The 27,723-nt window shown below is 35.4% G+C and overlaps 1 protein-coding gene across 1 annotated transcript; it reads right to left on the reverse strand.

The window, feature by feature from the left end:
* Positions 1-1,440: 1,440 nt before the first annotated feature.
* On the reverse strand, positions 1,441-27,723 carry LOC135117433 (uncharacterized). Its single transcript, XM_064036714.1, has 8 exons — positions 27,291-27,723; positions 20,918-21,070; positions 16,382-16,517; positions 12,800-12,927; positions 10,460-10,585; positions 5,748-5,912; positions 3,595-3,819; positions 1,441-1,562 (listed from the first exon to the last, which is right to left on the reverse strand). Exons 1-8 carry the CDS (start codon positions 27,721-27,723, stop codon positions 1,441-1,443), a joined length of 1,488 nt encoding a protein of 495 aa, XP_063892784.1.

Consider the following 27,723-nt stretch of genomic DNA (forward strand, 5'->3'; position numbering starts at 1 on the left):
TTGTGTGTTTTGTGGCTTTTTGGATAACTAGATAAATGTAGATGTTTTTTAAGTATTCTGCACAAAAAAATGAAGAGTAATATTTTTGAGAAAATATCTACTAAAAAAGTAATTGCTGTTCGCTATAATTTCCTCTGTGATTTGTACAGTTTTATGGTTTGTTATTATGAAATGATTCATCTTCTATCCAAAAACACACAAAAATCCACAAAAACGAGACTTTTGACTAATAATGAAAATTTATACGTGTACCTAGACGACTGATCTTGGAATTCGATTATCTTGAAACGGGTTAACTTTTGCCCAGTGTATCCCAGGGTCAAATTTGTCCGTATTGACCTACACTATCACCTCCTGAAAGGATGCGGTCTACTTACCAGTAGCCCTGTATAACAAAGACCTACAAACTTCATTAGATGCAATTTCCCCGTTTTTAATAAACGTAGGCTTTATAAATACAGGTTTGCAACGGTAATATTTTAAAATTGCATAATAATAATTATTTTTTAAGCCCACGTCAAGCATTATTGAAACAAAAAAAAGGAACTTCACGCTGAAAATAATGCTATAGGCGTATTTCAATCCGTCGGTCTCAGCTGAAGTTTTCAGTAAAAAAATACTCTCAAAAGCACTCAGGGACCTTTAACGTCATCGAATGACGTCATTGCATGATTTTAAAATTGCCAACAGGAATTTACGTTGAAGTTAAAGCAGAAAGTGTTGATAAGTACCTACTTTTTGCTTTTACATGAAATTAATAATAAAAGGCTTGTTTGTGACATAATATAAAAAAATATTTTGTGGAAGGGGTAGTAGAGCAAAACATACCTACATGATATGTATGTATATACAAAATATTCTACATTTTTAAACACGGCTCCCATCATGTATAGAACCAAACACTGACCCAAAGACGTGACTTGTTGCGTCGTTATCATAATCAGACACATTTTAATAAGTGTCATAATGATACCTAGGTTAAATTGCATTGCAAATTTGCATCCCCGGTCAAAGATCTAGAGGCCACCAAACTAGATGGCATTATTGTGGTGGCTAATGATATGAAGGAATGCCAGGGGTCCAAGAGCGATGTCATTCATAGAGCAAAGTGGAGAAGAAAGATTATGATACATAGCAGGGAAGAGAGAGGCATAGGTTACATAGGCTACACCCAGCTGTAGAAATATGCAGCTAATGTTACGTGTATCCTCTTATCTTCGGTTCGTTCTAAGTGTAGCCTTCATTATAGTAGCTACGCCTAGGTGTCGTCACACAACAGTGTCTAAAGTTGTAACCTATTTCTCATCAGTTACTTTTCTAGTCACTTAAGCATTTGACTTTGTTTTGAGATTCTTACATATCTTGCCATCCCTACATTAATACAATTTAGAACAAAACCCTCTCTTATTGAGCTAATATTAAACTTGACTAAATTAGGATTTAAACTACATTATTCGTACAAGGTTGTTGAATATAGTTGAGACAGAAACCTCTATTGTCTATATCAACTGGTGCTTCCACGTTGTCTGTGTGAAACCATAGACGGAATGGTTTCACAGTACCTGTGAAATGAAAAAAGTTTTTTAAATCATCTTCATCATCGTCATCACTTTTGTGCCCTTCTCACAATTTTTATATAGCATCGGCGCAGCGTGTCTTCTTCTTCCATACATCATCTATCTAACTTCATCTTACACAGTAACATTACCTAAAATTCCGGCTAAACAGTCTTTCACACATCATTTCTTTGGGCATCCATTTTTTCTTTACCGTCAAACGTTCAAGTTCAAAATCTAACACACTATGATCCTTTTTCCTCGGTATTACATACTCATACTGATAGCCCCTTCAACAAAGCTCATCGGTCACTACTGAAACTTTCTAACTTCCTCTTCTATACTCATCCCGTGGTACATCTTTCCACCTTAAAATCTATTGTGGGTGTTGTAAGTACAATATGTAAGGTTTTTTGTACATAAACTGTCTGTATTTGTTTGGGTATTTCGTATATAAAGTGTGCAGTAAAGAACAAGGTCTAAGTGAAATAATGAGATCAAGGCATGCAAACTTGGCACCAAGTCTAAGTTACTGTATACGTCTTCTATTCAATAATCTTCTTTGAATCCTGCACTTCAAAAGCATTACATATTTTGAGGCGTTCGAAAATTACCCATACATAAGTTTGAACAGAGGTTTCGCTCACAAACTTTGAAACTGGTTTTAACGTTAGACGTTTAACAAACAGGATAATAAACTTGTAATATATGAACTACATTCTGCATCTTGTCTAATCCGTGTATCTTGTTCTGTGGATAGTTAAAGTAAGATTTTGTGAACTAATTCTGTGTAATCGTTCCTCGTGGCATTCGTGTTGAGGCAACTGGTGATTAGTAAGAGGCATGCTAGACGTGTGTGCGTGTGTGAATGTGTGCTTGTAAGTGTGTGTGTTTTTGAGACAGCTACGTCTTCAGATGTGGTGTGTGTTATCTGTGTAGCTGTGGGTAGTCTTCGAGTAATTGAAAAAGATAAGAAAACAAATGACATCGTGACACATTGAAGAAGATTTCTTTCTTCAATGTGTCACTATGTCATTTGTTTTCTTATCTTTTTCAGTTATTATATATTTTGATTGTTATGGTCTGACCATTTCTTGGTGCAGTTGACATTTCATTCAGTTCAGTACCTAAGTATAAAAAATGCAATTTTCCCTCGAAAATTGTCAGACTAGAAATTCTTCTTTAATGTGTCTCTGTTTTCTGTGGCTACTGCTTCTACTATTTGATTCTCAAACATGTTTTGTGACTGTCTTATGGCCTCCGCGATGCATGTAAATTGTCAATTCCTTTGAGAAGTATTTAGTAAATACTTCTCAATTTTATATAATTCTTAGCTTTACCTATACCTACTTGTCTTGTCAAAGGAATCGACATTTAATCTTTTGTTTTCGCCGCAGAACTGCATAATAATACTGTACTAAATAATAAACAATAATTGTACTGAAGAGTAAATCCTATGGCTTTGAGCTGGATTAGGATACAGTCAGTCTTTGTTGTTTTGAATTGAATTAAAAACTATTCCTGCAATAGTAATAACCAGCTTCTATTTTTATGTTACGGAAGGTAATATTGAATAAACAATAATATTGAAGTTCATATTTTTAGGTAGAGAGACCCTCTTGAGCGCCTAAGGCTGTTTTTCCTACTTCAAAACACGTGTAAAAGCGAAGTGGTATTGAGATATGAAAATAGATTTTGAAAAACATGTGTGTTATTGTGTCTTAGTTACTTTTATCTTAGGTCTGAATATAAGAATTATTTGATATTGTTATCTTTCTTCTAACAGTGTTGTTTAGTGCAACAGTAGTTTAGGGAACTACTTTCAGCACCTGGACAAAAAGTAGCCAATATGAAATTTCGATGTATAAAGAAATTAAATGCCAAGTTTTATCAAAATCCGTTCATTCTTGTGCGTAAGAAGTAACAAGCATGCACACATACTTACACACACACTGACAAACTTTCACCTCTACAATATTATACTTACATATTCATTTTATTACCCACTTACTAAATTAATTTAATATTAACAACTTACTCAGCACAGTCGCCGCTTGCATAGAAAGTTCCGCGGAAAAGGTACCGCCGCAGATTCTGTCTGTACACAAAGCTTGGGCTGGCTGTATTCGGCCAACGTTGGTGGCACATGGTAGTAGAAGCCAATCATTGGCACAATTGTTGGGGCCAGCTCCGGAACCAATCATGGCGTTGACTGGGTTGTTGCTGTTGCCACTTAGAGTGAAGGATCGCGAGCGGTTGTTGACTGAAAAGTGGTCAATTGTAAGTTTATTGTAAAGAAAAGTCTGTTGCTTTGGAATCGAAAATTAACTTTTTTTTGGGTTTGTTAAAGAGGTGAGGATGAGAAAGTCATTTACTACGATTATTATTTATTGTTATTCGACTTAAAGGTACTTTGGTTTAGTAAGTGATGCTTTGAAATAATATAGGGACTAATAAATGCAAGACACAATAATCAAGAGACGCTATAAAAAAAAACATTAGATTGTTAGAAATAGGTCCTGACCTATTTGCAAATAGTGCATCATTCAAAGAAACAGTATCAATTTTCTATTGCTTGGAATAAACTTGGAACTGGATTATTATTTCATCTCAGCCTAGGAATAATCGTTCTACTGTCTTATTTATACACAGCACTGCTGATAACAGTGAGAATAAAATTCAATTCCCGAGCATTACAAAAAGTTTATTTCTTCAACGTATTTCTAATCTTAACATCAAAATAGTATTGGATGATTAAAATTGGTGCTTATTTTAAGTATTTAATAATAAGTACAGCATGAAGCCTTTCAAAGCATAGCTCACACATACAGCGATTTTTATTAAGTACATTGTAGGTTTTAAACAATACGATAAAAAATATGCTGTAACATTGATATAACCTTGTATAGAAAAAAGTAATCCATGTCTCCTCCATATTAGCATGTCCGAGGGCAGATCAGGCTTCGCAATACAAACCCAGATCACTGAAAATATACTTTCCTAATCATTTTTTCCGTACAACAGGCACGTTTGTCCTAATAACCAGACCACTATTTACAGGAACGAATACTTTTATGCAATAAAACAAACAAAATATACGTTTACATTTACACAGAAACATACGCCCATCGAAAAATAAATATCGAAAAAGGTTTTCAAAATGTTTATTTGTATGCCTCCTATAATAGTTAGTCGACTGGAAACTTCAATTTGGTGCCGGAAAATTAATATTTTTCAATCGAGCGCAATCCTTCGAAACATTTTTATTTAGTGAAACATTCCTACCACTTCAAATTTATTTAGGGGAGCAAATAAAACGGTGCACTACGCTGTAAGCCCTGAGTTCTCGCTCTTACCTATATTAAAATTAAAATTACACTCGAATTGCGTATTCATGCATAAAAATCCAGCTGAATGGTCAATATCGGCATAACTCGAAGAAGCTGATGTGTGAAGCAGTGATATTTATTTGTTGTTAATAAAGTTAGTAAGTACAGAAATTCCTGGAAATCGTTAGAGCTATATTTAATTATAGTAGCTTTATTTAATTTGTGATATAACTGTATTTGACTGTAGAAAACAACTTCAAAGGCTACTTAAATTATGATTTACACAAGTAAGTTGCTCCAATGCTTGCATCTTTGATATGTAGCAAGCCACGTAATGTACAAAGCTACTCCATTTACCTGGTCGATATTTTATAATGGCAGAGGCATAGGACAAATTAGCTAGCCTCAGATAGGTTTTTTTTATTCTTGGGGTTATTGTTGTTTTCACAACCACGATAATTTTGTAGCGGTAGTGTAAAATATACCCTGGCCAGCTAGTGAGTGACAATCCCATGGTCAACGAGGGGATCGGGACTTAGGTAGTGAGGGTAATTACAGAGGCGCGCGGGACCATCTTGTCAACTGTTTTGGACCATGACAGTGTCCTTAACGAACTTTATATATATTTGAATATAAAGTTACAGTTTTTTCTTTTTATTTTAAAGAAGGAAACTCAAGGTGTCGTAACGTGACGCGCCAGAAGTATATCGGTTTCATACATTTAATATAGTTAGAGACATATTTGCCTGTCGTGACGTGTATTTAAATGTATGAAACCGATAGCTTCTGGCGTGTGTTTCCGCCTTTAGGTTTAAATAACTTGTAAGTAAAATAAATAAACACAAGCTGTAAATAAAATCACCTGTATCTGGACACGCAGTGTACTGTATGCCACAGAAGTTGCGTTCCATTCTCACGCAGATGCCATAGTCCTGGTTGCTGAGCTGCAGTCCTGAAGTGGGGTCGTAGTTGAAGGACCGCAGCTGCCCTGATACTCCTGTGTAGTACTGCAAGCAGCCTTCGTCAGCTGGAGAAGAAATTGTTGAAAGATTTTTTTTTAGAACGTTGAATAAATTTTTCGTGGAAAAAATAATTAAAAACCTTTCGTTATTTCGTCAACTAGAAAGAGAAATTCGATTTTTATAGTCATTCAAAATAATATGTCTAGTGATACTAAACATAATTGTTGTAGATTCTGTTATGAAGTTATAATTTTTTGTTATACGACTTAAATCATTTACAAAATAACCGAGACTAGGAACGATACTAAGACAATATCTTGCTCAATTTACAACTAATAAGCAAGATTCCTGTGCAGATAAGGTATTCCGAAGTCCAAAGCTGCAATATATTGAACATAATTAATTGAATCTACCAGGTATGAGCTGTAACTGTGTATCTCAGTCGTACTGCACTAATTGATTGCACAAGAAGGCATCCCAAATATGTCGAGACAAGGAGAACAATTCGCTATTAGATAGAAATTCAAGTTTGCCTGTAAACCATATCTGTAAGGCTGTGTTCAAACCATATTGACTGTGTGCCATCGAATGTGAGGGAACGTTCCTCAGTGTATTTCCATACATATTCACTTTTTCGTTCATACTTAACCGACGGTACGTTGTTATGCTGTGCATAGACGCTGACATTCGGCGGCTGACAATCAGTTTGGTTTGAACGCAGCCTAAGACCACCTTTGCTTTTCGGTTTTACCTACAATATGTATCAACTGGCCTTCTTTTTCTCATGAGCTAAAAACTTTGCGTAATCTTAAGAGCGTGTACGTCAACCGCGCGCCATTTGGCCTAAAATGGTACTTTTCAAACCACTGTTTCTCAGTAACTACTTATCCTTTAACTATGTTATTTTTTAATAACGCAAGGTAATTTCACTGTCTATATAGTTAATTGAACATAAATTTCAATTTCTGTAGTTTAAATACTTAAAACCCCTATAACGTAACAGATGTTTTATAAAATTCCCGTTCAGCGTCTATTTCGAAGCTTAAATTCATGTGAAAACAGTGGCAAATCTAATCATATTTATTTTTTTACTCATAGACGAAATCTCCATGCCTATAGTTAGTTGAAAACATTTTTTGATTTAGGTCTCTATCTTTCAGAAAAAAATATTTTAACAATGTGAAAAATTGTGAATTTCAAATGCTTTTTTTGCCTATCTATCTTACTTAATTTAATATAAAAATTATTTACTATAGTAATATAACTCTTTCTTTAAAACATAAACTTTATATTATAATTTAATCTCTCGTTTTTATTTTTTTATAAATTATTTAAAAACTACTATAAAACGCTGCACGCGAGTCAACTCAAACCAGACCGCCGCAAGGCTTCACAGAGAGAGGACGTGTCGCTCCGTCACATCGCTTAGGGTGAATAACCTCTGCCGTGGATACCGAGAATAGAGTACATTTCAAGCGCGACCAACAAATCTTGATACATTACTATTTTATTTAAAGCTGGGTATAAGTTATTTATTCACAAAATATTTACTTTAAAGCTCAATTTTGAAGCATATTTTTTTTATCGATTGAGTTGAAATTTTGTTTGAATGTTCAGTTTTAATGACAATGTATGATTCTATATCCAATATGGCGGTATACCCAAGATGGAGAAAAAAATGTTTTGTAATGCATTCCTACGATATGGGTATCAAATGAAAGGGCTTGCTATGAATAACTCGAAAAAAAATGTGTCGCGAGTCTAAATCCAATATGGTGGACTCCTTAGGCTAGAAATCACTTATTGCAGATGTCTGTTACCAATCGAGCTATAATTTTTTTTTTCATTTTGGATGTACCCAAATTTTGACTTTTGATCTCGAATAACTTTTGAAGCATATAGGATAGATAACTTTAAACTTTATTTGCAATGGTAAACCCAAGCTCTTCACCAATATTTGGCTTTCCGGCAATTGTTGTTATTTGACCACAATTTTTCGGTCTGGATGGACTGGACCATTCATATAAACAATCAATTTTTCAAATCGGTCCAGGCGTCTTTGAGAAATCGAGAACAATCAAATTGAGCACAATCACAAAACAGTCTAATTGAAACCTCCTCCTTTCTTTTTTTGAAATCGGTTAAAATACAGAAACTCTTAACATTGTCATTAATCATCAGTCGACTATTTAGTACTGTTGAAAATTGTATGTAATATACAGAAAGTCCTCAAAACCAAGGTTTTCATAGGTGCCCGATTTTTTTGCAAAAGAGTGTAAGTATTAACGACTTATTTTCTTGCTTTTATATTTTAGACATCCATAGACTTACACTATTTTCCCGCTATTAACTATTTACTAAATAATATATTTTTTGTTCTACCAATTTCACTCGAAAGGATCAAAATGGTTTGTGTGACTATACGTGAAGTATGATAGGCACGCACACAGCCGCGATGCTAGTCTGCGCGGTTTTTTGCGTTGAATTACCTAAAGTTGACATTGCGCGCCGAGCGTACACGCTCTTAATTAGGTCATAATTTTCATCGATATTGAAATAAAAAAGTCGTGGTGGCCTAGTGGGCAAAGAACCAACCTCTCGAGTATGAGGGCGCGGGTTCGATTCCAGGTCAGGCAAGTACCAATGCAACTTTTCTAAGTTTGTATGTACTTTCTAAGTATATCTTAGACACCAATGACTGTGTTTCGGATGGCACGTTAAACTGTAGGTCCCGGCTGTCATTGAACATCCTTGGCAGTCGTTACGGGTAGTCAGAAGCCAGTAAGTCTGACACCAGTCTAACCAAAGGGTATTGGGTTGCCCAGGTAACTGGGTTGAGGAGGTCAGGCAGGGCAGTCGCTCCTTGTAAAGCACTGGTACTCAGCTACATCCGGTTAGACTGGAAGCCGACCCCAACATAGTTTGGGAAAAAGGCTCGGAGGATGGATGATTGAAATAAAAATTTGTTTGCGAGTCGAATAGAAAATTTTAAATTAAAAACAAGCAAACTGACCAGTTCCACATTGCTAACTTTACTGCAAAATAACAGGAATTGTATTCCAGAGTAAAATTCTGTGATACCGATGCCAATCAGAGCAACAATGTTATTAATTAGTCCAACTCCTGTTGTATTCAGTGACATTCGAGCAATGTTGTTTGTAATTGTATTTACATGAGGAAATATTCCCTTTTGTGCGTTTCAAAGGAAAATCAATTGAAGCATGTTCGTTTCAGAAAGGCTCCCTGATATAGGTCATTCATGTTTTTAACTTATATTATTTTGTAGGATTTTAATGTTGGTACTCAGCTGCATCCGGCTAGACTGGAAGCCGACCCCAACAGAGTTGGGGAAAGGCTAGGAAGGTGAAGATTTCAATTTTGACCAAAACAAAAAAAGAACTAGTGCTAAAACAAAAGCATTGTATATTAATATTTCAGAACTGTAAGAACTAAATAAGACGTTTACGAAAGCAAAGAGAACAATGAAAGAAGGCTCTTTTTGTTTACATTAAAAGAATTTGAAGGAACGGGAAGAGACAAAGCATTCACTATTTTGTTATAACTTCAACGTCGTAATAAAGGAGGAACTACAAAAATGAATAATATTAAACGTGAAATAAAATTCAGCGTAAAGCGAAAACAATGCTTGTTAATTAAGAGTACAATATAGTACCTCTACTCTATACACTGCAGACTAAACAAACAGTTGACTCGAAGTTCTACACAATAAAATAGTATGTTAATTGTAGAAAATAGATTTGTACCTACCTAGTTTTAGGTTATAGGTTTAAGCATATACATATATGTTATAATTTTTGCATGCCTACTGAAGGCGAGATATGCTAAGTCACTTATTTTGTTTTTACCACCTTTTGTATTGACCATGTCTCTGCGCATTAAGAGGACGAATTGGAATTTTTGGCGCCAAGGATGTCAATTTTTCTCAGTAAATACAAAACGGATCAAAATACAACTTGGTTACCTGAAAGTTCATGATATAAACCTTATTTTGTTAGTTGTAGAAACATGATTAGGTAACTTTTATAACAGAGAAAAATATATCAAACATACCTCTTTTTAAAAAGAGATTCACATATTATGGGCAAACGGGACCGATTTAAGCCTCTTAACTTTTTTAGTAGTTGAGTATATACATACTCTTTAAAATTGTAGTAGGAATTTTTATTAAATTATCATTTCTAAATATTAAAATTACAAAACCATTTTGTCGCTTACGACTTTTAGTTATAAGCTAGCGCGCGTATTGTTATCCTCGCCCCGCTCAGACGCTCCGACCCCTTTTGGCGCCTTAGATGCGCGTGCCGGTTATGGAATTATTGTTGACCACTTCCTCGCCTTAAGATTTTCATTTCATTTCGAAAATGTTGATTTTAATCAAAGTTTTCAGTCGGTCTAACGCCGGCTAAAAACCCGATCGTTGTAATGTGCGCACTCCTATACAACCCTATCAAGCGCCCGATCAAACTGTTAGCCGACTAAAAAGTCTGCTTTGTGGTACTTACTACTCTTACACTATAAATTGCACTTGTGATTTGAAAATTTACCTGCGAAAGGGAAAATACAATGATGTTAATATAAAAACAAATCTTACCTTTGTATATTGTACTGCATGGTATTTGAGTAACTTTGACCTTCCAAAGTCTCTCAAATGAAGTCCCGCTGGTCACAAATGTTAGCTTCACAGGATTCGTCATACCGATGCCTGCATCTATATACACTTGAAAAAACGATACACATTGTTACTATTTAAGAAGTTCTGTTGAAATAAAACATTAATGGTCTTACTACAAAAACTTAAACATGTGTCAAACACTTGTCTAAAAAAAATGTGGCTGCAAAATGGACTTTATTTCAATGTCATAATCTGTCATTTTTTAGACAAGTGTTCAACAGACGTTCAAAAGTTTTTTTTGGTACAACGGTAAAGATCCTACGTCGGTTGTATACCATTATGATGTTATATTTAATAAAGCGTGGGCAGACGGGTTACACGCGCTCTGCATTTATTTTATAAAAGCTCTCCGCAAGTCACGTCAAAATCTGGCTAATTAGCCGCTCACCGCGTATGTCTGATTTTACCGTCGAAAATAAGTACGTAAGTAGCCTTTTGTTTCGGCATAGTGTATTCAAGTGTGCTGTGCACGTGAAGTGTCATTCATAAATGCATAATTAACCTTCTCTCTTTCAGTGAGTCTTTTTAACGGAAAATATTTATGTACTAGGTATATGACTATATTTTTTTAAGACAGACTTTTTCACCTTCAAGAAAACATATTTGATTCGAAGCAACCTACAGGTTTGCCGATACAAAAACAAGATTACGTTGTTATTTTTTTCAAAATGGAATTTGCCAAGACTTTCCAGTGGAAAATAACATTATTTTTAGTTCGATAGAATTTCTTCGTAGCTAAAAATAAGACGGGCTGAAGGTAGCCTGTAGGCGGTAGTTTCTAGACATTTCTTTAATCCCTATACTGTAAGTCTGCCTTCGGAATTTTCTCGAGCAAAATATCTTTGATAAAATGTTTAGCTGACTGCTAATGAACGGTGTGATTTGCCATGACTGAATATGATTTATCGATGAGAGAGTTTTGAAAAGGGGTGACGTGCGTCAAAAATGAAGTACCTATAAGTACCTATTTGACCAGTTGCTTTTACATTTCAAAATATAACCTTTTTTTGCATGAGATGAAGTGTTGTACAGTTGTGCTAACAAGAATATTTCCTTGAAAATAATTAGTTCGAAGGTAATCTCTTTTTTCTCTAGAAAAAAAATATGCCCCTGAGTCTGTAATGAATGTCATAAGAACTGGAGCAATTTAACTTTATTGAATGTGACGGCATCGTAGTTATTGCAGTTCAATAGCTACCAATCAGTGAATTCAAGGTATTTCTATGCAATCATAGATGCAACTATTTCATCGTCCTTGTTATAGGTGATTCCAAAGAAATCACTTGGTAACTGGGACAAGTCTTAATGTTGTCAATGTCACTTGCCTATTTTCAATAACAAGTTATTTGTATTGGAAATATGAAGCTTACAGCGCTTTCATATATAGATAATTTTGTCACACATAATAAAAGTATGTGTAGGTACGCTCAAGTTTTCTTTGTTCGACACTACCCACGCTGCAAACCTATTATGCGGTTTCAGGTATTTTCGCCTGATCCGGTCTTTGTAAATTATTTGTTGTGCGTGCTACACCCCTGCGTACCTAGCGGAAAATTCTCTAGTCTGAAAGGGCCGCCACCCTAAATGCATCAGGATTAATAGATCATTTAGGTATATGTACTTAGTTATTACATGGTATCGTAGTCTCAGTCTAGCAGCCAGACATGCTAAACTACTAAGAATCAAAGTCTTAACTATGTCATCGGTTTTGAAGTCTGTAATCTTGCACTTCGGAACTATGAAGTTTTGGAATACTCCGTGGCTTTTGCTGTATATCGTGGCTTTTGCATCCTATGCAATCTAGTCGAGCCTGAGGATAGAACATTTTTGGAGTTCTAGCGTGGTATCTCAAAGGGATGGCTGTGCGATTGGTTTTGATTGAAATATGTTCCTGGGATGTGTGTGCTTGCTTTGTGTAGTCATGAATCCTTTTTTTGCGGGCAGGTGTTTTGGAATGTTTGACTTTTATTACTGGGAGCTTTTGAGCGTTGAATACTCTTGTTTTACGTAGGTTTCGATAGTTTTTAGGTGCGCATATCATATTTTGTGAACAAAGTTACTTAGCAGGAGTCTCCGGCCACTTGGCCTAGTGATCTCAAGTAGATATTAGTAACGGGGCCGGTTCTTCTCCATAAGAACTATATGCACCTAGCTACTGACATTTCTATGTGAAATAAAAACACTTTGACTTTGAGTTGCTTCGCAATCTTATCAAAACTTTAAAGCGTCTTTACTCAATAGCTTATAAATTATACTTACTGTGACTTCCTTGGTTGGCTCCACAGATGGCTGGCACGGGGTTTCCTCCAGACACAATGAACTGGTCTTGGTTACAAACGTGGTTCATCTGCTCCGGACCCGCAATTGTGAAGCGATTGAAATCCAACCTAAAATAAAAATATTTTGAATGTAGATTTTGAATGTGTACGGTCGAGTTAATTAACATTATGTAATTGGAAAAAGAAAAGTTTCAGCTGCGACTCAAATAAAGTTATTGTGCTAAAATTCAAGTATAAAAAATATAAGTCAGTTTTAAATAAAACCCTTTGAATTCAGCACCTCTATACAAAATTTCATCTAACTTTTTCTCTGTAGCTTTGGAAAACTCCAACTTTTTCTCAGTAGGTAGCATATTTTTCAGTTAGCGAAAGTTTTAACCCTAGAAGCCCAATCTACGTAAATTTGACGTATGCCGCGGCGAAATATCTCTGTATCTTTCACGTTTACCGTCAGATCGCCGCTAACTTCTGAACCAACTCAGTAGCCATTGGGACCTCGCAGGACACAGTTGCGTCATCTCGGTAAGTGCCGCCATTTTGTTGTAATAGAGAGGTTGCACGTCAATTTGACGTATAATTGGGCTTTGTGTAACTTTTGAAATTGTTTATTTTTTTTATATATTTGTGATTTATTTGAGTTAATTGTATTGTTTCGTTACATTTTACATATAATATTAATATTTTCAGGTTGAATACCAAATGGCGACCCGTCAACGGCTAAACCAGGACGAAATAGCTACAATTTTAGAAAATGATGACGATTATTCTCCGCTGGATTCGGAATCCGAGAAAGAAGATTGTGTAGTTGAAGATGATGTCTGGAGTGATAATGGAGTGGTACCACCATCATCAGAAAATATTAGTTATGAGCCAGAACCAAAAAAACGATGCTATTGTGGATTTTTTTCATATAAAAAAAGGCGGACGACCAAAGCTCAGTGTTGCAAATGCTATATGTGGAGAACACAATATTGATGTTTGTCAAGACTGTATATAAAGACTGTTTTTTTCTAAGAGACTTATAAAATATTATTACAAATTGATTTAATTTTATGAAAACATTTAAAACTAGTTGATTTTTTTTATAATTACATAATTTTAAGAAAAAGTGTTAGAGGCTTGATTTTTTTGTTGATTTTTTCTAAGATTTGATTAAAGTGCCATAATAGTATTAATAAAGAGTATTTTTTAACTTAAAATGTATTTAATTTATTAATTAAAACTTCAATTATGATAACTCATGCAAAAATATACTTCATTAACAGAAAAAAATTGGAAAACTCTGTAGTTTTATTTTTACACGTCATTTTTACGTATGATTGGGCTTTATAGCTAGTTAAATATGATTGGGCTTCTAGGGTTAACAAATCCTCTACAATGTGTGCTCATGCAATTATTTCTAGGTAAACTCGGAGTCGTAAACCGTTACAAATTCTAGAAAGTTCTGTACGTTGGAATATTTTCAATCAGTAATATGGTTCGTGCTGCGCGGCTTTTCCTAGTTATTGCAAACGCTTCAGTAGTTCGAGTAATAAGATGTATCATAAATGTTCTGAGCACACACGTAGGTACTCTACACTCCACAGGGTGCAGTTTGAATTAAAAGTTTGATTTAAAAGACATTTTGTTTAAAATTAGGTGGTGTGGGTTAAATAAATTCTAATTGATGGAAGAAGTCAAAAACAGTATGTATCTTTTATTGTATAAAACAACACAAAATAATAAAAACCGTTTTTATTTTGGTAATAAACATTACCACTTATTGAATTTAATTGTACACCTACTTATTTCAGTCCAAGTCACTACATGTTACTAAATCTTGCTTTGAGCATTTGGCAGTTAATGTGATATAACATAATAAAATTAATTATTACGCTATTTAGGCAAAAACAAACATGATTTACTAATTATATTAAACGCATAATTTAATTAGTAAAATTTGGCTAATTTAATTATGAACTGAGTTCGTAATTAGTACTAATTTAATTTATTTTAATCAATTAGAGCTAAAATTTGTTAATATCTGTGGTTTATATAAATTTTGCTATATTTGATCAAATATGCTTTTCGAATAAGTTTGACCGCACTACGCAATACTGGTTACCGCAAACCTATTACCTAGTTACGTTTAATTAGTGCTTTGACGTAGCTATGAAAACGATAGATGATCCAATGCCATTTTAGCTTCACCTAAAAAAAAACGAGAGTCTATTGGTAGGAAGGAATCATACCTACTTAGAGATCCCACCACTACTGAAAAAACAATTGACAGTTGCATTTATATTCTTCAAAATGAATGAGCCTGATAAAACTATAGTCCGACTAAAAGTTTGCAGTACACGTGGATTCCTAAAATACAGACAGCAATTAGGCTATTTCACGTATTCGTCACACGTAACTGACGCTAAATTAGGAACAAATGCCACAAATTAGTGCTCATGAACCACTAAAACTGAATTTTCACCTGTGTAGGTATTTTATAATAAAAGAATGCACCCTGTAAATGATACACGAGACTTGCAGATTCAATATTGTATCATTTGTTTATAATATTGAGTTACTAGAACTGCGTCTTAGATGTTATAAAGGGAAATAGGTAATGACAGACTTAGTATTGCTTGTCAAGGACCGGCACGAGTAGGCAATCAGATGCAATATTATTCTTGTAAAATGTTACTTGAGAAACAATCTCAAATGTCACTTGAATTGTAGTTTGATATTTATTCATGTTGTAGGATTTATATCTATTTTCATTCCCCTTATTAATATTATTCTTCTACCTACCGTGTTCCCAAATTATTTGGGGAGTCGGCGTAATATGTTTCTTTCTTCCATTTTTATCTATCAGACGTCATAGTAACACCCACTTCCAATTTATTAATGTCTTCTTTCAGGCAGTCAACCATCATTATTATGGGATATAACTAATAATAATTGGTAATAGGGATTGGCATATTATTAGCTGATCATTTTTATATAGCCAATTATTAACTCCAATTCGTAGGCAGCGTAGCGGTGGGCTACGAGAATTTCGTAGCAGCGAGGCGCTACGTGTAGGTTGGTCTTTTTGTCATAGGATATAAAAAGTCCTTTACAAAAACAGAATTTCTCCCTGCCATAGTTATTAAAAAAGAGTTTGCTTAGTTAGGTAGCTTAGTTGCTTAATAAAGGTTTTTTAAAACAGTTTTCTATTGAGATACTTTTTATGGGGATTTGCATGTCCGTAGAGTAACGGTATTTCGCCCCAGGAAGCCAGGCGACTTTATCATGAGATAAAGCTTTCATGAGATTTATTTTTTTTTACTGCTAAGGTTTATCGATAATAATTTCCTGAGACGCTTAAAAAATATTACGCAGTTATGAAGACGTTGACCAAGCTAGTCATTTAGTTTGTCAGTTTTGAGTTCTACATAATTTGTTAGTCACTTTTGGTCACATATAATCTTTCACCTATGTTAATATGTTAATCAAGCCAATCCTAACATCTTAAGCAAAAATTATCTTAAATTTTGTTGAAAAACTATTACACAAAAACTTCTTCAGTAAACTGAAATATCCTTACCGAATTTGGCAGACATCAGGATGGGCTTTCAGTACAGTAAGTTCGCAAGATCCAGTCCCGTCATACACTGAAGGATAGCCTGAATTCACAAAGTATGTTCCGTTCTCTGACGTTGAACTCCCGCATGATGTCATAACTGAAAGAAAAAAACATATTATATTTAATAATTGGGGTTTGTGTCACCATTTCAATAAAGTTGTCTGAAAAAGGCTTCAGCTTGTTGGGTATTGCCCCACGTTAGCCTTCCAATATTCCCATTATCTATAGTTCAGCGGTCTGATGAAGATAGACAAAAGAGCAATAATGATTGTTTATTTATTTCTACTCCCAAGCTACTGAACAGAGTGAGTGTCTCAGAATCATCAGAAAGCTGTTGCTACTAGCTCTCATGCTGCTTAATCAGATACACAGATTTTTACAATAGAATTTGATCATAAAGCCATTCCATGGTTCGCTTTGAAATATTAATATATCATGTATTATGTATTGTGTATTATGTATTGCGTTAAGTTTCTTGTTATACTCGTATATTATGTATTTTTTCATTAATTTATTGTTTTTGTGTAGTTGTTTACACTTCCCATATCAAATCTCTTTATCGCCCTAAGTTTGGCCGTACATGAAACCAATTCTGGGTTGAGCTCGCCGTTGTATATCAACTTTCTGTATTTTGTGTGTGTTTCGTATATTATGTAAGTGTGCCATAAAGATGAATGATAATTAAAGACACGACACGGCAGTCATAGTCAGGAGGTTTTTCTCTATGGGGCCCTGATCGCCAGTAGCGTGGACCATGTTCCCTATGCCTGTTTGACACTATTTTTATATGTTTAATTATTTTTTTATTAATAATATTTTAAAATGTGAACCTGTGTTAAATTAATGGGTTTCGAAAGAATTATTAAATCATTGATTAAGTCCAATTAAAGCGTACGTTTTCATACTAAATAAAATATTTCGATATTTTTGCGTTCGAGAAAGATTACCTTAGTTATCTACTTCGAGTGATCTACCTATATAAAGTAGATCACTGGTTTACGAGTACTATGTACTTCAATGCTACCATTTACAATACAGTGCAAAAAATCTGGGCGAGCAAAAATATTATTTGAAATTCGAAATTTTGTTAAAAAAATATCTCATACGGATAATGATGGACTTATTTAGAGACGTACATTGTTTTTAGCAATTGTTCATTGTAGAAAGTGCTCAATTTTTTAATCATATTTTAGTAAAAATGTTGATTGGCTGACAAACTTTCAGAAACTTGCGTTTAGAAACAAGTTTCTCTTATTTTGGGCCACTATTATTAAAATAAAGTAACTTCAATGACAAAATTAGGCATTAAGAGCAAAGCAGTGATTCAAACAGCATCGGCTTTTTGGATTTATAGGGCTACGTAAAATATTCCTCTGGCCCATATTTATTGCAATTGGGTTTATTTGCATCGTTCTGACCTTGGGAACGAAGCCACGCCCCTTTGTTTCAGTTTACAGTAAGGAACGCCCTCACAACTGGGGTACGCCCCCTTTTGGTGAAGCTTTCAGCTCAATTATTTATTTGTGCCCATCATTTTACATACCTACCTACATACAGATACAGAGAAAAGTTCGATATTTCTCGAATCGAATTTTTCATGGAATTCTGAATATCTGCTTATTATACTGATGAAGTATCGTATATTATTTTAATTAAAACATCCATTAACATTCAACTACTATATAACATGATATTCACTTGTATATATTGTTAGATATGAATCCTCCTTGCTACCAACCTAGACTGACCAGGCTGGTATAGAAGAAGAAGTTATGACGGATAGAAGGATGACGGACGTTGAAGATGTCACATCCTGATCTTATAATTAATTATCGATATTGTATTTGCTATTCAAAGTTGGCTTCTGCTAAATCCTTTGTAAGAAATAAACCTTACCAGGTTAAATGTTTATAGACGTGTGTTATTCATTTTCAAGTACCACTTCTGATCTGACCTCTAAGAATATATTAAAAAAAAGATTGTTTAAATAATGCCTCGCCAGGCAATAGGTATTACTCGCATTTGCGGGAGTTATTGAAAGCTTTAAATTCGGCCGTTAATGAGGATAGGTTACCAATTTTCATTAATAGACTGATACTAGTTAATAGACTGTTGATTATTCAGTTTTAGGTTTATCGTTCAATATGATCCCATAAAAATGATGTCAGCACACATATGTTCTGAATATCAGAACTTAATTTTCAAAAATGATATGGATTCACTAAATTACGTTCGTTATAAAAGTTAAACAAGAGCTTTGTAATTTTAGATTAACAAGGTTTTTATCATTACGCATCAAAATTGCAAGCAGAAATAAGTACACTTTAAAGTACTTACATTGGCTTTACAGTTCATACACGACTAAAAGAGGGCTTAGAAAATCGCGGATGCATCAAAGGCTCGAATAGACGTGCCGACCCGTAGCGCCCACTCTATCATTCGCGCCAAAAAATAGATAAAACAAACACATATGGTTTGCCACGAATCTCGGCGCGTTTTATTTGATTGCAAAACCTTGTCGCGTTGCCAATCAATGTTTGATTCACATATTTTGATATTTATTCAACTATTAACGATTTTAACTTTAATAAAGCAAGAGGTTTTTAAACTGATTATTTTTTTGTGGTCGGTGAGAGAAAAAAAATGTAACTTGGTTTGCTTATTAGATATTTCGAAACGTCAAATTCATATCTCTAGCAAAATAACAGATGGATAAAATATTGCGAACGGCCATAAGTATGTATGTACTTTCCGATTATATATTTTGGTCACCATAATGTTAATTGAAAAGGTGAATGAAAACATTTTGAGGTAAACAGCATTGTGCAAGCGTAGTGATTAACGTTTAATCCTTCTCCTTGTGAGAGGAGACATGTACCCAGCAGTGGAACGATAGAACGGCTGTGATACTGCATTCTTTACGTTATATTTTAAGGCTATTTCACTGTTTCAAACCAGAAAAAGTTTTATTTCAACTTCTACTGACCCGACGTTCTTAAGAACAACATTCAAAAAACTTTTATTTATAGAGAAAGAGTATCATTGTTCAAAATAAACTTTGTAACTAGTGCGGTGTTTCATAATGGTCTGCAAAAACCTATTTAAAATAATAAAAAAAAAAAACATTTGGCTTTGGCTTGAAATAGAGACGACCAGACAAAACGTAGGTATAAGAAACACCGTAGGGGATAAATAATCAATTTTGAGTGTTATAGGTACCCCTACAGTAACCTTACAATGGTTCCTAATGTAACAGGAGTGATATACAGCTTAAGCCCTCGAAACCCAATATCGGATTCCTATCAGAATTCTATCAATCACGATAATAGTGCACTCAGCAAATGAATACAGGTATGATGATTTCGACGTCGAATATCGAAATGATCGAAATAATCCAAGCAATTAGCGAATTGAAATCGAGCCGAGATTTAATCGTTCTAGACAACTAATTTAATCCCTTGATCCAGATTAATAATGTTGTGATGTTGTTAAGTCGTGTTTATTGGAAATAATCAAACAATTTCATGGAATATCTACAGCGATTATGAAAATCGGCTTATGTTGGAAAAAAGACGCTCATTAATGATAATCTGGAAGGTTTTTAGTAGCTATTTTCCCTTTTTCTTGTTAGTTGCTAATTAGTCTATGAGAATAACTTTAATAGGATTAACTTTGTTTTTCAAGAATTGTTTTTTACAAAAAAAAAAGAAACAAAACAAGTTATTAGCATATAGATAATTTTCTCTGCTCAGCAAACTGCTGATTTGATGACATGCCAAAGGTTCAACCAAAATACACAAAAGACCTAGATACTCCATTTGAATAAGCTTTTGAAAACAAAGGTAGGTATTGACTTTGGTCAGCTGCCATCAATAGAAGTCATCAATTTGATTGCAGTACCTGCCATAGTGTGGTATCTTCATCAATCTGAGGGCGATGCATAGGCATACCATAGTCTGCGGTCCAGACCATACGCAAAGCCCTTTGTGTCGTCCATCTGACCAGCCCCGAATGTACGCATAGAGTTCTATAGAACACTGGGGGGTCCAGTTCAAAGACAATTATGAACCTGCAGTGTGGTCGGCGCTAGGAATGTCCAAATATTTGTAAAGGCTTTGATTTCGCTGAACTTTGATGCCTTTGATTGATATGCCTTTGGAAGAAAAGCTAACATTGGTATTGCACGGCGCAAATGAAAGTCCATAGGTTTTCACAGAGCGTTTTTGTGATGGTGATTTTTTTCGCGCGCAGCCAAATCGAGTGTAGGTATACGCGAGCCATATAGAGAAAAATAGAAAGATAGTTGTCAATTGTGTGCTCATTTAAAAAAATGTGTCTCGTGTTGAAAAATCGAGAGGAAAATTCGCTGATAAAAAAACTGCCGTAAGTCGTGGTAAGAGTAATAATGAGGAATGTTTTAGTTATAAGAAATCGAAATAAAAATTTGTCCATCATTTACTAAGCCTATTTTAAATTCAACCAGTATTCAGTACTTACATATACAACAGAGGCCAAATCCATTAGCACAGTATCCATTTGCTGAGCCCCCTCTGGCGGTACACTCGCGCGCAGTCATGCAAGTACCGTTGTCACCAGAAGCGCCCGCACAACCGCCATTAGGAAATGTCACCACCGTGAAGAGTGAAAGAACTGTTGGGAAATATATTATATGTATAGTAGTATATAAAGTAAGGCATTATTTAGTTGCATACCTACTCATTACTATTTGACATACAAATGTCTTGGGTAGTAGGATTGTACTTAGGTGTTATCTTAACCCTTGAATACAAATCACGCCGGCAGGAACATAGACGAGTTAACAGTAAGTCAATAAGTCTGATACTTAAAATCCTCTCCACCCTCAGGCAAAGAGGTAGTAAGAAGGAGGAGTAGGAACTGGTAAGTACTGAAACTAATATTCGCTCTAATCTGTACAATAAGATGTTTCGAGTACATCTTAGCCGTCAAAAGTATTGTGCCGTCATATCTATTTTATAATGTCTTTAAGTTGTATTAAGTTTATTTTATGTAATACTAAATTTTGGTTCTATAAATACTTAGCTTTCTGTCCTAATTTTCAAATGAAATCCAAGATATATGGACAAATCATCTATCATTCGAACAAAGACTACGTCTAATAAGAGATTCCATATCTTTCATATTGAATAATCCTTTTGTCACGATTCTCGCTAGCATGGTCTAGTGATCTGAGCGTCGTAAGGCGGATCACACATTAATTGGCGCGCTCCGATGCACTAATTAATGCATTTGTAACCACACGCGTTGATATGTCGTGTGCTTCGCGTAATTTTGTAGTTTCATCTTAGAATTTGCTACACTGTAACAATATTTTGATACGTATGTAAGCTGTTATTATTGGTACCCAAGATATGGGTGTTAAACTCGCTGTATTTTTTTTAAATAATTAGTAAGCTTCATGATTTTCATGACTACGTCAGTACTATCTCGCTATACATAACATAAAGCTCTTGATTTAGCCTGGGGTGGTAAGACAGACCAAATCATACAACTTTATCCGCACACTGGAAACTAATAGTTGGCCGATAGTTAGCCCGATAGTTGAATTTGAATTTTAAGAAGAGCGTGAATTCAATCAAAGTTTTTCCGGTACCGGTAATGATACATGTTAGTAATTGTCAAGCGGTTGATTAAACTGTCGGCCGACTAAAAAGTCTCCAGTATGCAGGAACTCTGAGGGTGGCATTTATGCAAACATCTACCGCGTACACTAGAAATCTAAATAAACATAGAAGCAAGTGCAACTTTTAACTAACTAATATTAGTGTGAGATCCGCTTATTTCTCTAACAGATTCAGCTCGGTCAACAAATCTCTAGCTTCGCTACAAAGTAAACACTGTTGAAACTAGCATCAGCGTACACACTAGCAAAATGAAAGTGTAAACTTTACACAAAAGTCAAAGTCGGACGGTTGCTTGTTTTGCTACCCAAATGTAGCAGTATTAATTGAAAAAGGGAAACATATCTAAGTTCTTTGAGTAGTTAATAAAGCTTTATTTACCTGTGTATGCTGTTTCAGTGAAATTGTGGACTCGGGAGATAAGTTAAAGGAGAATATTTGTGAAGCGGAAAATTTAACTGACTAAGGAAATATGGTTTTGATTTATTACTCAGTTCGCAGTATATGTACATGATACAAACCAAAATACACCAAAGTGCAGGATGGAGTATTGGAAAATTTTGCAGTTTAAGTATAGACACTACGCGACTGCAATATTAAAGTGACGCAAAAGAATAATACAGCGCTACTTACATCTACTTTCCTTAGATCCCGGCGGCCAAAATCGTTGTTCTTTCCCCACATCTTGCACCTTTCCCTTATACCGACTTGCGAGTGCACCTCCGCGAATCCTCCCATTAGCCCTCCCTTCATTCCCTTCACAAAACCCATACATCAACACGATTATCACCAAATGACTTCTCATCTTAACCATATAACCAACTACACAAGTATGGGAAGATTATAAAGTCGCCATTTCTATATATAATGCCGTCGGAAGAGGAAACAATAGTGAATTTCACCGATTACGCAGATCGTGACAATGGTCCAGTGATAATTTTCTTTTAACCAACAGCACGGAACGAGGTCCCTTTGTTGAAGTAATGACGCTACTTATAAAGGTAATCGGTTCGCAGTTTCGTTGACACTAGTAACGTATTGTTGGGATAAATGATAAAACTATTGCTAATAGTAGTAATGAGCTTGTGTTATGAAATTCTTGTGAATGGGAAATAACGTGTTTGGCGTGAATGTGTGCTTTTGTGTTTTTGATAGGTAGTAGTTGGAATTGTAAATACGTAAAAGTAGATAAAAATAAATAAAAAATAAAATAATGTTTATTGACATAAGTAACCTTACATAGCTCTGACATTGTCGTTGAGCCACAAACTAAGCGCAGCTTGTATCTTGTGGCTCCGAGTGCGATAATTAGTCTTAATAGTATAAAGTTACATAGTATCTTTGGAGTTATAGGGAAGGACTTAAATTTAGGTACATATCGAAATTAAATAAAACTGGGTAAAGTATTCGGGCTTATTTGCTAGTTTAGAGTGTGTGATGTAGTGTGTGTGTGTGTGTGGTGAGAGTGTGTGGCGTGTTAAGTCAGTGTGAGAGTGTCAGTGTTGATGGTGAGGGTGAGTTTATGCTACAACAGAGCTTCGGTTTCCGTATATGAGAGTTTTAGGAGGGCTGCTGTTAGTTTCTTTTTACACATTTTAGATGTACAGTCCCTTAGGTTACAAATCCTGTTGACTTTGTTGTATGTGTTTGGATGCGAGAATGTTATACAACGTCTGGCTAGTTCGGAGTTGGCAGTTGGAATAGGAATCCTAAATACCCGTTTCCTGAGTATTTCTTGATAGTCTGCGCGTTTTCTGACAAGTGTGTGGGTGACGAGCGTTGCCTTAAGTATGTACAGTTGGCGGACCCTTAGTACTTGAAACTTTTCATATACTGAGTTCGTGGGAAATATGAAAGGCAATTTTAAAGCTACCTTGATCAAGGCTCGTTGTGCTCTTTCCAAAATAATGAAGGTGCTCTTTCCAGCACTCCCCCATATACGTATGCAGTATTGTATGGCGGATTGGCAAAGCGCGTAGTAAACAGTTCTCAGTACGTCTAATGGAGAGCAGTCCCTAAGTTTTTTCATTACGTGTATTAATTTGCGGACTCTAGCAGACAGTGAGAAGATGTGTGCTTTGTAATTCAGATGGTGGTCTATGATTATCCCTAGGTATTTAATTGTTTCAGTACGTGCAAGGGTATCACAGGCGCAATTTTGTTGGGGGTCATTATTATTTACTTGTGTGCATGTGTGTATTTTTATAGTAAATGAGCGAGGAGGGCAGGTATGATTCGTTTTACAGAAGGTAATGAATTTGCTCTTGGTAATATTGAGTGTCAATAGATTAAGGTCTAGAGATATCGCAATCTCGGAGAGACCACGTTCTGCTATGTTACGTACACCGTCCCAAGTATTGCCATGGAAGACAATGGCTGTGTCGTCGGCGTAAGTAATTACTTCCGCACCGTTGATGGGTAAACTTACTATATCATTTATGTACAATGTGAACAAGGTAGGACCGAGGGTACTACCTTGAGGAACGCCGTAGTTGATTGGGAGGAGTTTGCTTCTTTGGAAGCCTATTTTAACATATTGCTTTCGGAATGTAAGGTAGCTGCGAAACCATTCCAGAGAGTTGCCCCTAATGCCTATAAACTCTAATTTTTTTAGTAGTAACCCCGTCGATACTGTGTCGAACGCCTTTGCGAGATCGAGGAATACACCAATACAGCATTCTCCGTGTTCGATATAGTGAGAAACTCGATCTGTCAGGAGTGCCACAGCGTCTTCAGTGGATCTACCTTGACGAAAGCCAAACTGCCGATCTGAAATGATTTGGTTTTTGTCGACATAGTCTATAAGTCTTTTGTTAACAATTTTCTCTAGTGTTTTTGAAACTATGCTTAAGAGAGCTATAGGTCTGTAGTTTTTAGGATCGTCTTTAGGACCAGTTTTGTAAATAGGAGTAACAGATGCCGTCTTCCAGGAGTCAGGAAAGACACCGCTTTCTAAACTTAAATTGAAAATGTGGGTTAGAGGTTTTATGAAGCTGTTTAGACATTTTGAGAGTAGGAGTACCGTGAGTTGATCGGGACCAGGTGCACTATCAATTTTCAGATTACGTATAATGTCGGTGATTTCTTGTTCGTCAGTCGGATTCATGAAAAATGATTGTGAGATGGTTTGTGAAGGTCGGTAAGAATCTATTAAAAAGTTTTGTGTAATTCCAAGTTTATTAAGAATTTTGGCTGCGTGTTCCTCTCCCACATTAACAAAATGTTGATTGCAACTGTCGAGTGCTTGCACGGGGGAAGAACTGGATGCAATTAGCTCTCTAGCATTGTTTTGGGTGTTTTTATTTCCACATATGTCTTTTATAGCAGTCCAAAGCCTTTTGGGATTGTTTTTATTTCCGTCTATTTCCTTCTTGTTGTGTAAAGTTTTGAGATTTCGTAGCAACAAATATACGTGGTTTCTGTATCGGGTATAAATTAAGTGTTTGGTGGCATCATTAGGGTTGGCTTTGCACTCTAGGTGTAGTTTGTCACGGTGTCTCATGCATCTAATTAAGCCGGGTGTGACCCATGGTTGGATATTGGCTAGTTTTCTCGAGATTTTTATTTCTTTTGTGTGTTTGTTAATGGCACTAGAAACGATGTCGTTGAAAAGGTTTAATGAATTGTTTACACATGAGGAGTTGTATACGGGTTCCCAGTCTGATTTGGCGATCTCATCAACCACAGCGTCCCAATCGGTTTTGATTTTCCAGCGTTTGGTTTGTTTCTTGTTCTGCGACTTCAAGGGTATACTACATAGCGCTAAATCGTGATCTGTGATGGATAGGTTGCATACTAGACCGAGTGGAGTTGCGTTAGTTTTAATGAAAATATGGTCAATACATGAGCCACCTCTTGTGGGAACAGTTATGGCAGGGGCCAGGTCGTGTGAGGCCATGAGGCACGAATAACTTGATGCCTGGCTATTTTCTAAATCTATAATGTTAATATTAATGTCACCAGCTACTATGATTGTTTGCTTATGTTTTAGATCTGAGAGTATAGTGTCAAGGGAACTGAAGAAGGTGTCTGCGTTACTAAAAGAAGGGGAACGGTATATTGCTAGAAGTGTAATGTCATATGTGATGTTTAAGAGCAAACTGTCAGCGTCAGCTAGATTGGCTTCCGTACTAGTAACGTTATTCCAAACTGTTCTGATGTAGGTAACAATACCTCCGTTTTTGTTAACTTGGGAAGAGGTTCTGTATATGTAGTAACCTGGAATTTCTTCTAAGATTGTGCCTTCAGACAGCCAGCACTCTGTTAGCACAATTACATCAATGTTTGAATTCAACCTATATAAAGCAACTTTAAAGTCATCGAAGTTTTTTTGATAGCTTCTTATATTGTATGTAAGAACTGTGAATTTATCTTTGGAAACATTTAGGATAATTTTGCAACTTTCTGGGGAATCTACTGTGTGACATTCTATTGAAAAGGATTCGTCTATATCATTGGCGATGTCAAGTGAAGCCATTTTTATTTAATATAATGATGTATGAAAGAAACTTTTGTGCGTGATTTTTATTTAAAATGTTTGTTGCGTCTTGGTTAAACTGAGTGAGATTGACAACGTTTCCATAAGAAAGAGTTTGTGGTAAATAGTGTTGTGTAGCCGTGTAGAGTATGTATTGTGTATTTAATATATATTTATGTATTTGTGTAATAGAGAAGCCGTGCGTGTTGATTACCAGTGTAGGTTGGATTCCTAAGTTTGTTGAGATATTTGCATGTGGTAGGGAGAGTTGTTGGCGTGTTTGTGTGCGTGTATATGTAAGCCCTTGAGTGAGTGATAACATAATTTTCTTAAGAACTAATATAATCAAAGGAGTTAAAAGGTAATAGAAATAGTTGAAATAATAACATAACAAAATATGCATACATAAGATGTATGTTTTTATGTATTTGTGTTTATGTAATTGTAGTGTGTTTTTTGGTGTTTGTGTAAGAGAGAATACGTGCATGAGGATTACTCGTGTATATTTGACTTCTAAGTTTGTCAAGTAATATGTATGTTGTGGGGTGTGTTGTTGACAAATGTGTGTGTATGTATAGTTAAGCCCGTTAGTGAAAAATGACATTATTTTCTTAAAAACTAAAATAATCAAGGAAATTAAAAAAATGTAAAAATGGATAAAATAACAAAACAAAACATGCTTACATAAAATTTGAAGATAACACAATAACAGGTTTGTCTGAGCGTCAGCCACTTGTTTGTGCAGTTGTCGCGGGGCAGTACCGCAACAAGTCATCCATGGCCTTAACAGTGATGGCGGGGTTTCCTTCCTTTTTGCGGATGTAAACAGTTCCATTCTTAATCCAGCAGAACTTGTAATCACATTCTTTGGCGCGTAATCTGGCCGCGCGAAATAACTGTCTGTCCTCCTTAGTGAGACGCTCATTAATGTATATGGTTCTGGATGGACCTGGTACGTCAAATTTTTCGCTAGAAATGTTGCGTCTCGTTTTCCCAGCACGTAGGAATTCATTACGTTTGTTGTGTCGTAAGAATTTAACAACCAGAGGGCGTGGCTGGTTTTCTTGACGTGGGCTAGAAGTTATCTCGGAGTTGTTGTTGAAGCGGGGTCCCGTTCTGGTTACGAAGTCGATGTCTGTGTCTTGGAGATCAACACCTAATTTCAT

This window comes from Helicoverpa armigera, chromosome 1 (genome assembly GCF_030705265.1).
Source record: "Helicoverpa armigera isolate CAAS_96S chromosome 1, ASM3070526v1, whole genome shotgun sequence".
NCBI classification, from domain to species: Eukaryota; Metazoa; Arthropoda; class Insecta; order Lepidoptera; family Noctuidae; genus Helicoverpa; species Helicoverpa armigera.